This window comes from Thalassophryne amazonica, chromosome 1, assembly GCF_902500255.1.
Source record: "Thalassophryne amazonica chromosome 1, fThaAma1.1, whole genome shotgun sequence".
Taxonomy (NCBI): domain Eukaryota; kingdom Metazoa; phylum Chordata; class Actinopteri; order Batrachoidiformes; family Batrachoididae; genus Thalassophryne; species Thalassophryne amazonica.
This window is the reverse complement of record NC_047103.1, coordinates 72,121,978-72,135,176: the sequence shown is the minus strand read 5'-3', so window position 1 is coordinate 72,135,176 and position 13,199 is coordinate 72,121,978. Positions and strand designations below refer to the sequence as shown.

At 40.3% G+C, this 13,199-nt stretch overlaps 1 protein-coding gene across 1 annotated transcript in view; it reads left to right on the top strand.

Annotated features, from left to right (window-relative positions):
* arhgap29a (Rho GTPase activating protein 29a) overlaps nt 1-13,199 on the top strand; it is a gene marked incomplete at its 5' end in the record, with an annotated part of 61,645 nt that overhangs the window by 30,272 nt on the left and 18,174 nt on the right. The window contains 4 exon segments of the mRNA XM_034167248.1: nt 77-266; nt 4,058-4,204; nt 5,068-5,193; nt 9,588-9,686. Coding sequence (XP_034023139.1) covers nt 77-266; nt 4,058-4,204; nt 5,068-5,193; nt 9,588-9,686 — 562 coding nt within the window.

The following is a 13,199-nucleotide window of genomic DNA, read 5'->3' as shown; positions in this document are numbered from 1 at the left end:
TTGTAATGAACAGCATGCATGATACATGAGCCCAATTTCTGGGAGAAACAGTGATTCTTTTTATACTTCATTTCAGGTGACTGTCAATTGGTTTCAGCTGCAGCAGGCCCAGGTTGTGTCACTACCTGTCAACCACCAAAGTCTTTGTGAAAACGCTAAGCTGTACGAACCAGGCCAGTGCTATATCGACTTTGTCAGGCGTTTACCCACTGACACACGTCGCCCAGAGTCTCTTTCCTTTGATTCAGCCATCATGCAAACACAGGGTGAGAGCCAGAATATTGCTGTAAGATGTTCTTGTCAAGAAAAAATTCAAAATGGTTCCAGAAGTAAATGCTGATGCCTCTCTGTCATTGACTGCAACCAGCTTCTCTTGTAATGCTCTGTAAATTTTCAAAGAGTCAAACTAGAGATGCAAGGTATCAAGGTGTCTTTATTATCCCCGTTGGGGCAATTTGTTGTGCAGCCAGCAGAGAGACCACATTCATACATACACAGACTTAAACATAACATGATGATCTTAATTACAATCCAATTATATTTTTTCCGAGAATCTGATTGGTTAATTGTGTGAGATTTCAGACCGTATAATATCGGGGTAATGGTGGCAAAATATTTGACCATTTCACATTTGGATGTATTACTCCATGCCCTGACCGGTGTTCTGACAAGGTGTCATTCCTCTCGAATGTCATTCCTGTCCCAATATTGTCAGGACGCAGAACTGTCGATTTATCTGATGAGACAGAACACCGGCTGCGCGCACTGCTAGCTGTTAGCGCTGTTAGCTGAGAGCGAGAAAAAGTCGCGTACCACCGCCTCTGCTGAAATAGGTGAATTTAAGCTACCATATGAAAGTATGGAATCAAATGTGAAATGTAATTCTGTATCAGAATCCACATCATTTCACATTTGATTGATTTTCACGTTTGATGGATTACTCCGTGCCCTGACCGCTGTTGGAGCGACACTGCCTCTGCTCGATGGTAAGCCTCGCCAACCGAATTACCTACAGAAAAATAAACCATGCAAACGATGGAATTAAATTAGAATGGGAATAACCTCCTTGTGTCTAATGATTTGCGGACGTTCATGCTGTTATACGGTCCCCAAAAGCCGTTTTATGATTATTGTTCATACAAATCATCACTGTTACAGGTAGTTTTCTTTAGACAAGTCAAGTCATAGATACATAAACATTTCAGTCTACCATGCTTTGGACTTTATTTACATCAAGTATTAAGAAACACAAGCAATTTGGTAAATCTGTCTGGAGTAGGCAGTTCTGAAAAACTGAGCCGAGGCATCCACAACAACGTTTGTCTCTTGCCTCACCAGTCACAGCTTCATAGTGGAGTGCAACAGAAAAATGATTTTCATGTAACAGAACGGGTAAACTCAAGAGTCAAGTCCGTATGTGCCTTCAGGCAAAATGTGACTTAAATTTAAACAACATTTTTCTTTGAACTGTATAACTGGTTATGCAACAAGCAAAAGTGGCGTTATGTACAGTTTTTCTAGTCACAGCCACAGAAGCCTTCAGAGACATTATGGGTGTCTTGCTGAATTCCCTCTGTGATAAAGTTGGCTTGGTTGAATCTGTAGATGTGTGAATTAATTTTTTATCAGAATCACTGTGATGTGATTCCATATATTTACTCTAGCTTGACTTATCAACTTTAAGAAAACCTGCTCCTTAAAACCTCTAGTTTAAGATTCTTTCAGATTATAAATGTTGGGGTTGAAACCGTAGTTGTGAATAAAGTCGAGGGTTAACTTCAGCGCAACTCAACGGTGATGGAGGAGTTGGTGTTGTGAGGCAGCTTGTTTTAGAAAGCTGAAGACAATTGTTTGCCAGGACTTCCTGTGGAAATGATGATGGTCATGGGAGAGAAAAGCTGAGCCAGTGGTCTTACTGCTTAAGTCGCAAAACATCTTTTAAAGTGGCCCTTTCTGTAGCTTTCAAACAAGAGTGTATCCACTAAAGCCGTAGTTATTGCTTCTTTAAATTATGTATTAACTTGTCAGTTTTTTGTATGTGAATGTTTAGTTTAAAACATTGATGAGAGCATCCCAGAGCCCATAGATGATCTCACATTTCTTGCATTATGTGAAAAATATTCAGTTTGTCTTTACCGGAAAAAAGGTTTTGCCACTGCAACCAAGTTCTCATTTGTTTAAATTTAAAAATAAATAAAAGTTTTAAAAAGCTAGTATATGCTTTGAGTCATGTTAGAATTTTAAATTAACTAGAGTGTTTTTTTAATTAGATTAATTCCAGATTACTTCCAGATTACACTATTTTATTAGTAAGGTGTTTACCCATCGACTGGAAATCACTAAAGGCCCTCTCAGCAATGTACTTAATCCCCAAAATTGCTGCCGATGTGTAGTGAATGCCTTGCATGGCAACACCGTGACATCTGTGTGTGTGTGTGTGTGTGTGTGTGTGTGTGTGTGTGTGTGTGTGTGTGTGTGTGTGTGTGTGTGTGTGTGTGTGTGTGTGTGTGTGTGTGTGTGTGTGTGTGTGTGTGTGTGTGTGTGTGTGTGTGTGTGTGTTTGAGCTTCTGATTCAGACGGAACAATGCTATATAAATGCAGTCCATTAGTAATAAAGAACCATACATAAATGCATTTTCAAAAACAACATGTCAGGCTTGGAGCAGTTAAAAAAATGTTTGAGGTATTTTTAGTATTCGGCAGGTATTAAAATTAAAATTAGCTGCTCATTGTTTGTGGATTGACATCTCAAATAACTGACTACTCATTTCAACAATATGAACGTTTTGTGCCGTTACTCTGACTAAAACATCCCAGTCATTCTACGCATTTGAACTTACTTACTCACTTACTCACTCACTTATTGTATTTTCTGTGGAGGAAGCCCTTCGTTTTGAGTTTCGCTGGCAGGTTTGATTTATAGGCTCAAAAACACTAGACAGTTGGAAATAAGAAGCTGCTTTGTTATTGCATTGTTTTTTTCCTGTATTCTGCTCCACCCACCCCACTCGGATCTCTCTAATCACAAGAAGCTTTCATGAAAGGAAAGGAAACTTAAAAACACACCGCTGGTCTTTAAAAGCTTAAATATAAGCTGCAGCTCTCCATGGGACACATATTCTTCTTCTGCTGGCAGGTTCCCAAGTTTATCAGAACCACTTAATCACCATTACTCCTAATCACATGCTGCCTTTGATGTTGAGGCGTGGCCCATGTCAAGATTTGGTATTTTCTCGGGGGTCCTGTCAACACTGATGCTATCAGCAAAAGTACTTGGTAATTTGACACGGTAGCAGAGAGACGGGAGACACTGATCCACTGTAAAACTGTTGACAGAAAGAATATCTTTAAATGTGAACTATGAGTTTACATAATAAGACAAAAATCTAATTAAGTAAGACTATAAATATCAAATCATATGTCTGATATTGTAGTTTTGAAGTTGGGTTCTGGCAAATATTGTATTGTTTTTCTGATAAACTTTAACTCCATATATATATATATATATATATATATATATATATATATATATATAAGAGGTTGAGATTCCAGGGATGCACTTCACACCACCTTTCTGTGTCCGTGGACAAGACACTTCAGCTCCAAATCCACTGAGTTGTAAATGGGTGCTGAACCTGAATGGAGAAGTAATTTCCACGGGCATGACATCTTATCCAAGGGGAATTTTAGACTCTCATTTACTCCAGGCTATGATATCTCGGGGTAAGCACTGGTCTGATGGGCCCGAGGGCCTGTGTAGAACTTACTTCTACTTTGTCTTTTAATAATAAGAATCAAAGAATAACGAAGGCCCAATGAAATTTGCCAATTTAGTCAATGGCAGGGAAAGCATGTGATACCAGAGTGGATGGTGTAATCATACCCCAGACTATCTTGCTTGGAGGCAAGAATGATAGCCACCATTGTGCTGTCATAGCTTTCAGTTGTGTTATTTGTACAACAAACTCATAGTTGCATTTCAAAGTTGGTTGGTCATCACTCAGCTGTAGTGTTATAGCACTGTGATTACAGCATCAACACATTTTTTTCTCTCCCAGGATGCATTTTGTCCAACGCTCACTAAGTGGCAGCCATTCATCCATGACCTTTGACTTTGTTGGTGCAGAAGAAGTAGAAAGCCCCATCAGTGCGAATCCTGCCAAGATTGCAGAAAGACACTCCAATAACAGCACCGACATCCAAGGTATATTATTACCATCAGCCTGCTGTTCCTGTTCAGATTGAAGAGTTTATTTAGTTTGAAAAATGTCACATGAATGTGTTCAGCCTGCATAGCATCACTTCAGACGCATTGAGTACAAAGTTGCAGTGTATAAGAAGCATACATAATGTGTTGAATGTTTTTTTTTCCTTCATGTAATCATGCAGACAAATGGTAAATGGACTGTGTTATATAGTGCTTTCGAGCTCAAAAGCACTTTACAGCGATGTCTCACCCTTTCACACACTTACACACTGATATTGGGGTACTGCCAGTCTCACTGAGATGTGGTTGATAACACTTCTGGGTTTGGTACACAGTTAATCAGTTCAGTCAACAACAAACAGGAAAGTCGGAATCCAGTGATGTTATCCAAAGGTGAATAATGGTTAAACATACAACGGAGGAAGTCCAGTAGACACCAAATGCTGAAGAACCAGACAGGCACAAGGTCAGTAACCAAAGATCAGAACAGTAGAAACGCGAGAAAGCTGGTACACCAATGAGACAGTCTGGAGCTGCAGTGATAGAATTATGAAGGATAAATATTATTTGAATTAATTAATTTTGGAAACAAATATACACATGCTCCCAGGAGGGAGCATAGCATGGAGGAGATTTCACTCAAAGATTAACAACATGGAGGATCACACAAGGAATACGAACTGTAGCATAATCACCAGACCTATAACGTGTAGACCAGACCCAAAGACCAGAAAGCAAATGCCAGAACATTAGCCATGGCAATTTGTAACATACAAAATTATAAAAGTTTCATTTACCAACATGCAAAAGTAAGTTTTCATTTATTTTCCCTTCTTTGTTGTGATGTGTTTTTAAACCAGCACTTCGGATTCAGACGCCATTTCGTCCCTGGGTTTCGGGTCAGGGTGGAGGGATGTGCAGTGATTCTGAAAGCGCTGGAGGGAGCAGTGAGTCTCGGTCCATGGACTCACCCACTGCAAGTCCAGGTAGTAGCCATTTTTATGTGCCACCACTGTGGACAAACACGGGGCCTGATTTACTAAAAGTTTGCACGAGTAAAAACGTGCAAACATCATTGTACTCACACAAAAAGGGGAAGCTGACTTATTAACCGTGCACACTGAGGATGATTTCAAATGTGCCAAAAATCGCATACTGCCCATTTATTCTGCTTGACTTCATGAATATGCAATTTCAAAATGTGCATATTTTGAACATTTGGGTGGAGACACCCAAGTGTATAAAATTTTGGGAGCAAACAAGCAACTATGATGTATCAAGGTCAAAAGGAAATTTTGCGGGTGCAGATAGCATTTGCATTTTGTGTGTTTGAAACCTTGGAGTTAATTGGGTACAGTAGTCTCGTTTGACGGTGGGTGCAAAAGGGGTAAAATGAAAGAGCATAATTCTACTTCCGGGGACAGTCCTCGTATGTCTCCATCAGAAACATGGCACTTTCTCAGAGTTTTTGGGCAAATTACACAGCAAACAAAGTGAAAATGCAAAGAAAAAGTGATGACGCGGTGAAAAGTGTACATGTGTTGCGGTTTGTTTATGACCCGGATCTCAAACATGTCAAAGTGGTTGTGCAGGCGAGAGACCGCAGCTCAAGGTGTGTAAGCTAAAACGTACTGACACGACCTCTCCCGTTTGTCTCGTCTTCCCGTGACCACTGGGAACCAAAAAACCTGCAGTTTTTTGTGACTGCTTCGGTGATTGCAGCTGGAACAAAACAGTACACCATCACGTAGGGGTTCAAACGAGACTGTGGTTCCCTATTCATTGCTCTTGACAGACTGATGTTACAGCAGCAGAGAGTGCTGCCTTTACTTATATGTACAATTAAAAAAAAAAAAAAAAAATCATTTCATTGTAAACATTGTGCATATTAAGAATTAACTGTTTACCTTTATGCTTGTATGCATGGTTGCCTGTCTGCGGATTCTGCCAGCAGAACACAAAATTATTCACCAGTTTGCTTCAATACTGGAATTGGAATTCTGAACTTTTGTTTGTTTTTTTCTTTTCAAATCTAATTGGCAGTGTGTAAACCACGCTCAGTTATGTGGGCAGAGCTTGTCTAATGAAACCCAAAGCAAATAGTTGCAAGTAGCTGAATGAATGTCATTTCCACTTCTGGTCATTAACACATGCAAAATCCTCATTTACATGCTGCTTTCTACATCACATTGCCACCTGCTGTCATTTATGCAGTGAATCTTAGTACATCAGGATGCACAGTGTTGTCATGTATATGTTGTGTGTCTCTTAGTAGATACACTGCTGTATACATGCATCCTCAAGATCAGTTCATGTGTGATATGTACATGATATTAAAAGTGTAGGTGGTTCTTATGCAGACTAGATTTTGGTGGTGTGTTGTACATACATTTGCATACTAATGAGGGAAGGCTGTTTTGAGATTTGGTATATTGCAGTGATGCTGAAACTGTGGACACTTAGGGTTGTGAGTACCTCATGTAGAATAGGTTTTTGTGTACATACATGAGGGGAGTTTCTTTAAATCTGGCTATATCTCACTATTGCTTTCCAGTAAAAACTTTGTGTTTACACAATGGAAACCTCATCTGGAGTACAATTTTGGTTAGAATTATTGACACCAGTATAGTTTAAGGGTGAAATTTAAAATATGATCACAGGAAACAATTTTGTATGAATATGTGTACAGTTTTGTCAAATTTGGGAAAGGTTGATACCTATAACTGATACATAATATGATACTGACTTTAAGTGCAGCTCCTCCTAAACTGCTTGAAGGATTTCAAGAAAACTCCACACAATGGCAGCACACCATATGAAGATGTGCACAACAGAAAAGAATTCTGGTCTGACGTTGTCAAGGGGAGATAATTTTGCACTTGTATGTGGGCCCAGACAACAATGTAGTTTACTATTGAGGAATCTTAAATGTTATTTTGTATATGATCAGAAATAAACACAACCGTTTGTTTGCATTACTTAATATCCAATTAGCATTGGAATTGTACTTATGTTGTTCTAACCTGCTGACTGTGTATGGTACAGGCACTTTATGCTTGAACTGTTGGAAAACACATTCCTGTGAACCTGTGTTTGTTGCAACCCAGCCAAGAAAAGTAAACCCTGATTACCTCCACTCATTAATCAACACTCAAGTCTGAACATTAGGTCTACCCATCTGATGGCGCTGATTAAGCTGGCGCACATGGCGCAGGATAGACAGGAGGGACATTCCCCAGTCGGAAGTGGCCCTGAAGCATGTGAACCTGTTCTCTCTCTCTCTCTCTCTCTCTCTCTCTCTCTCTCTTTAAGCATCTGAACTTGGTGTTTCTCCAGCATTGTTAGTATGAGAGAGTGAAGCAACTTCACAGCTGAGTTTAGTGCATCTTTGTTGTACATGCCTCAGTCTGCAATGCACCTGCATACATCAAGACTATAGAGATTATATTTCTAATGCATTCAGTGTCTTTGACTGAGACATCATCATATAGAAACTGCATGTTCATTTAATTCCTGCTAACAAACAGAAGCTGTAACAGTGCCCTGCTCGTAAGAGAAGCAACAGTGGCCTTTGTGGCCACCAGGACCCTGCAATTTGTAACAAAGCTTCAAAAGCAGCCTGTCTGCTGTTTTTATTTATTTTTTATTTTTGCACGTTAAAGATGCCCCCATGGCCCAAAAAATGAGGTTTACTGGTCCTCATTTGCATCTATCAGCACCCAAAATTTCAGAGCCAAATATCCATTCACCCATCCATTTTTCTATATACCCGCTTACTCCAGTCAAGGGCGAATGGGTTGCTGGAGCCCATCCTAGCAGTCATAGGGCGTGAAGCAGGGTACACCCTGGACAGGACGCTAATCTGTCGCAATGCCACATGTAGATAAACACATTCACACACGTGCACACCTACGGTCACATTAGGGTCACCAATCCACCTATCCTGCATGTCTTTGGATGTGGGAAGAAGCCGAAGCACCTGGAGGGAACCCACAGAAACACGGGGAGAACATGCAAACTCCATACAGAAAAGCTCTAGCAGGAAGCGATCCCATGACCTTCCTCCTGTGAGGTAACAGTGCTAACCACTAAGCCACCGTGCTGTCCCAGAGCTGAATATGCTGTGGTTCTTACAGGAATATTGCAGACACATTCATTCACTGATTCACAGATGTCTGACTATGATATGTGTGGGAGTATATGACAAGAGCGACTAGGATTCATTGTTCATTGCTGCTGTTGACCAGATTTCTGCTTCTTCAAAGCTGGAATAGGATATCACCTACCCAGAGGAGTCATTGTAGTGTATCATTATCATTTAGTGCATTTTGTTAGACATTAACAATGGTGCAGTCCTTTGTTTTGGAGAGCGGCCAAGTTCAAGATTATGGCTTTCACGCCATACAGAAGCTGTAATGTTGAAAATGTCCTGATTGCTCAAACTGTAGAACCAAGATCCCACTGATGTTTGAGGTGGATTGAGTCATAGTGACAGCCTAGTTTCCACTTCACTTTCTCATAATTTAATGCTTTGGCTGGTCAAATTTATGCCTGTGTAGTTACTACAGAACACATGCACACGCACCGTGGTAACTGTGGGACAATTATAGTCAAAATTATGAAATTAAAAAGAATTAAAATTTTGAATTTCAGTGTCATAATTTTGAAATACTAAAGAGTTTTGACGTTCATCTCACAATTATGACTTAGAATGTTTAATTGTTTACTTTTTCTTTCTTAATTTCAAGGTGAGTTTTTTCATGTCACTTTTTCCTGGGACAAGAACAAACTTCCACATTTGCAAATAACAATGTGGTAAAAACATTGTTGTAGTTGGTGATCTTTTTTTAATATGGATGTAGTATATTGCACCAAACTTTGTAAAATGGGCAGACTGAAATTTTGGATAAAGTTGTGGCTATGCAGAGAAAAATATGGTATATTCGCTCGGGTTTGTTTTTTTTTATCATTCGTGAACAGAAAGTATTTTGCTCAGCCAGTGGGCATAATAGGCTAGTAGAACATTACAAGCTGTACATGATTAATTTAATCATGTTAATTATGTTAGGTTAATTTAAGTGGTGGCACTTCCTGTTTGGCTGAATTGTCTTTCAGAATATTGACAGCATACAAGTTTAACATCATGCTATAATGAAGTCCATTTAAGTCATGTAATGGTATTAATTTTGTACAGTGCACTGCTGGGAATCTTCAGATCTCAGCGATGTAAGGTTGATGATGCCTTATCATGTGACGCGTTAAATTCAGAAAGCTGTCTTGGCCCAGCACACAGTTCTTCTCATCTTCACCACGACCTTAATGTAGGATCTAAGACTGTTGACTATGTAGACTGACTGGCGTATCCTATTTTGCGGTTTAGGGGACTTTAAGAGGAGATTACCTAGAACCCCCTCCACAGGCACCATGTCATCTGCTGATGACCTCGATGAGAGGGAGCCTCCTTCACCGTTTGATAATGGTGAGTTATACCATACACTCTCATATATCCCCATCAATTCATATTCCCGTGTGTATGTTAGGTCATGTATCCATTGCACTGTGTTTTTAACAGCAGTCATTGTATCCATTACTTTATGGGTGTGTGTGTGTGTGTGTGTGTGTGTGTGTGTGTATATATATATATATATATATATATATATATATATATATATATATATATATATAATTTTAGCTTTATTTACTACTTTGCTGTAATAGTTACATTTTTTAAAAAATATGTTTCCCATGTATAAACATGATCAAATGCTAAAGATGTGTCAAAATTGGTCTGTACAAAATATTTTCATGTTGACTCTATGTAGAGATCTTCCAGTGGTGTTCAAACACATTCAGACATTTTATTTGCTAGAACTGACTATACGAGGTCTCTTAGATAATAAACCGACCCTTTTATTTATTTTTTTTAACTATATGGATTTGAATGACATGCGATTACACCAATCATGCTTGAACCCTCGTGCGCATGCGTGAGTTTTTTCACGCGTCGGTGACGTCATTTCCCTGTGGGCAGGCCTTGAGTGAGATGTGGTCCCGCCCTCTCGGCTGAATTCCTTTGTTTCACACGCTGCTCGAGACGGCGCGCGTTGCTTTATCAAATTTTTTTCTGGACCTGTGAGGAATATCCGAGTGGACACTATTCGAGAAATTAAGCTGGTTTTCTGTGAAAAGTTTAACGGCTGATGAGAGATTATGGGGTGTTTCTGTCGGTGTAAGGACTTCCCACGGAGCGGACGCTGTCGTCGGCCTGTTTTGAGCTGAAAACATCCTAATTTAAGGCTTAATTCACCCAGGACATCGTGAGAGAACAGAGAAGATTCAGAAGAGGCCGGCATGAGGAATTTATGCGGACATTCCACTGTTTAAGGACATTTTTTTAATGAAAGACGTACGCGCAAATTCGCCGAGTCGTTTCCGTGACGACTCGGCAAATCTGTGTGCGCCGCGACAGGAAAAACACCTCCGTGTTGAAAACCATTTGTAGAATTCAGGCGGCTTTTAATGGCTTTCAACAAGTGAGTAACTGAGAAATTGTTTAACAGCTTGGGCATGTTCCAACTTGCCCGTTAAGATTTCCAACGGAGGTGTTTTTCCTGCCGCGACCCCCCGCGGTCGGGTCCAGCCCGACATGCGACTCTGCCCGCACGTTCTTTCATTACAAAATGACCGTTAACAATGGAATGTCCGAATAAACTCCTCATGCCGACTTCTTCTGAAAGTTCTCTGTTCTCTGACGACTTACTGCGTCAACAGAGCCTGAAATGTGGAAGTTTTCAACTTGAAACGGCGAGACGCTGCCGCCTCGAAGCGCAGATCGCCGTCAGGCACCGTGGACCGTCCTTAAAGTGACACTACCAGACCAAAATCTCTCATCAGCCGTTAAAATTTTTACCGAAAACCAGCTGAATTTATTGAATGGTGTCCACTCAGTTGTGCCTTACAGTTTTGAAAAATTTTTTATCAAACAAAGCAACAGTCTCTGAGCCATTCCTAAACAATGAAAAAAATCGACGAGCGGGTAGACGACTCCTCACTCAAAGACTGCCCACAGGCGAATGACGTAACCGACAGGCGTGAAAAAACTCTCGCATGCCCACGAGGGTTCAAGTATGTCTGATGTAATCACACGTGATTCAAATCCATATGGTTTTTGAAAAAAATAATAAGGTCGGATACTTTTCTAATAGACCTCGTATTTGTCTCCAATACGTTTACTGATATTTTGAATGCATTTTTTTTTTCTTTTTCTTGACTGTAAAACATTTTCTTGGAAGTTCAGCCTGTTATTAGAAGCTGTCATATCAGTATGTAAAATATGTTTGACAGCAGGAGTGTTTTGAATAACAATCACACAGTAGCACTGATCATAACCACTATTTAACATTTCGAAATTATTACTGTTGTTTAATCATGCAAAAGTCTGTTGATGTTATGTGGCATGTGTGCAGAGTAGCTGCTTAAGTGTAACAGTTGAAATACAGTGAGGAAAATAAGTATTTGAACACCCTGCGGTTTTGCAAGTTCTCCCACTTAGAAATCATGGAGGGGTCTGAAATTTTCATCTTAGGTGCATGTCCACTGTGAGAGACATAATCTAAAAAAAAAAAATCCGGAAATCACAATGTATGATTTTTTAATAATTTATTTGTATGTTACTGCTACAAATAAGTATTTGACCCCCTACCAACCAGCAAGAATTCTGTCTCACACAGACCTGTTAATTTTTCTTTAAGAAGCCCTCTTGTTCTGCACTCTTTACCTGTATTAATTGCACCTGTTTGAACTTGTTACCTGTATAAAAGACACCTCTTCACACGCGCAATCAATCACACTTCAACCTGTCCACCATAGCCAAGACCAAAGAGCTGTCTAAGGACACCAGGGACAAAACTGTAGACCTGCACAAGGCTGGAATGGACTACAGGACAACAGGCAAGCAGCTTGGTAGAAGACATCAACTGTTATGATTATTTATTAGAAAGTGGAAGAAACACAAGATGACTGTCAATCTCCCTCGGTCTGGGATTCCATGCAAGATCTCACTTTGTGGGATAAGGATGCTTCTGAGAAAGCTCAGAACTACACAGGAGGACCTGGTCAATGACCTGAAGAGAGCTGGGACCACAGTCACAAAGATTACATTAGTAACACATGATGCTGTCATGGTTTCAGAATCAGATTAGTTTTATTGCCATATGAGTGAACAAGTTCATAACATTAGGAAATTGCTGCGGTACTTGGTGCTAACATTAAAAAAATAGTAGTAAAACAAGTACGTAATATATAATAAAACTTAACACTATAGCAATGTTACAAAATGTACAGAATGTATGAGCTATGATAAATAAATGGTGATGATAAATGGTGACAGCAACAATCTAGAGTTCTAAAAGTTCTTGTTGATGAGGCTAACAGCAGAGAGGAAAAAACTGTTCTTATGGCGGGAGGTTCTGGTCCGAAGGGACCATAGCCTCCTGCCTGAGGGGAGGAGGTCAAAAAGGCTATATCCATGGTGAGAAGGATCGGCTCTGATCCGACCTGAACGCCCCAGTGTCCTGGAGGTGTACAGGTCCTGAAGAGATGGAAGGTTGCAGCCAGTCACTTTCTCGGCAGAACGTATAATGCGCTGTAGTCTCTGTATGTCCCTGGTGGTGGCTCCAGCATACCATACAGTGATGGAGGTGGTGAGGATGGACTCGATGATGGCAGTGTAAAACTGCACCATGATCCTTGCTGGCAGGTTGAATTTCTTCAACTGCCGCAGGAAGTACATCCTCTGCTGGGCCTTCTTGACAACAGAAGTAATGGTGGACTCCCACCAGAGGTCCTGGGTTAGCGTGATTCCCAGGAAACAGAAGGTGTCCACTATGGTGATGGGGGTGCGTGCCAGGGTAATGAAGGGGAGAGGGGCTGTGTTCTTCCTAAAGTCCACAATAATCTCCACTGTCTTCTCGGTGTTCAGCACCAAGTTGTT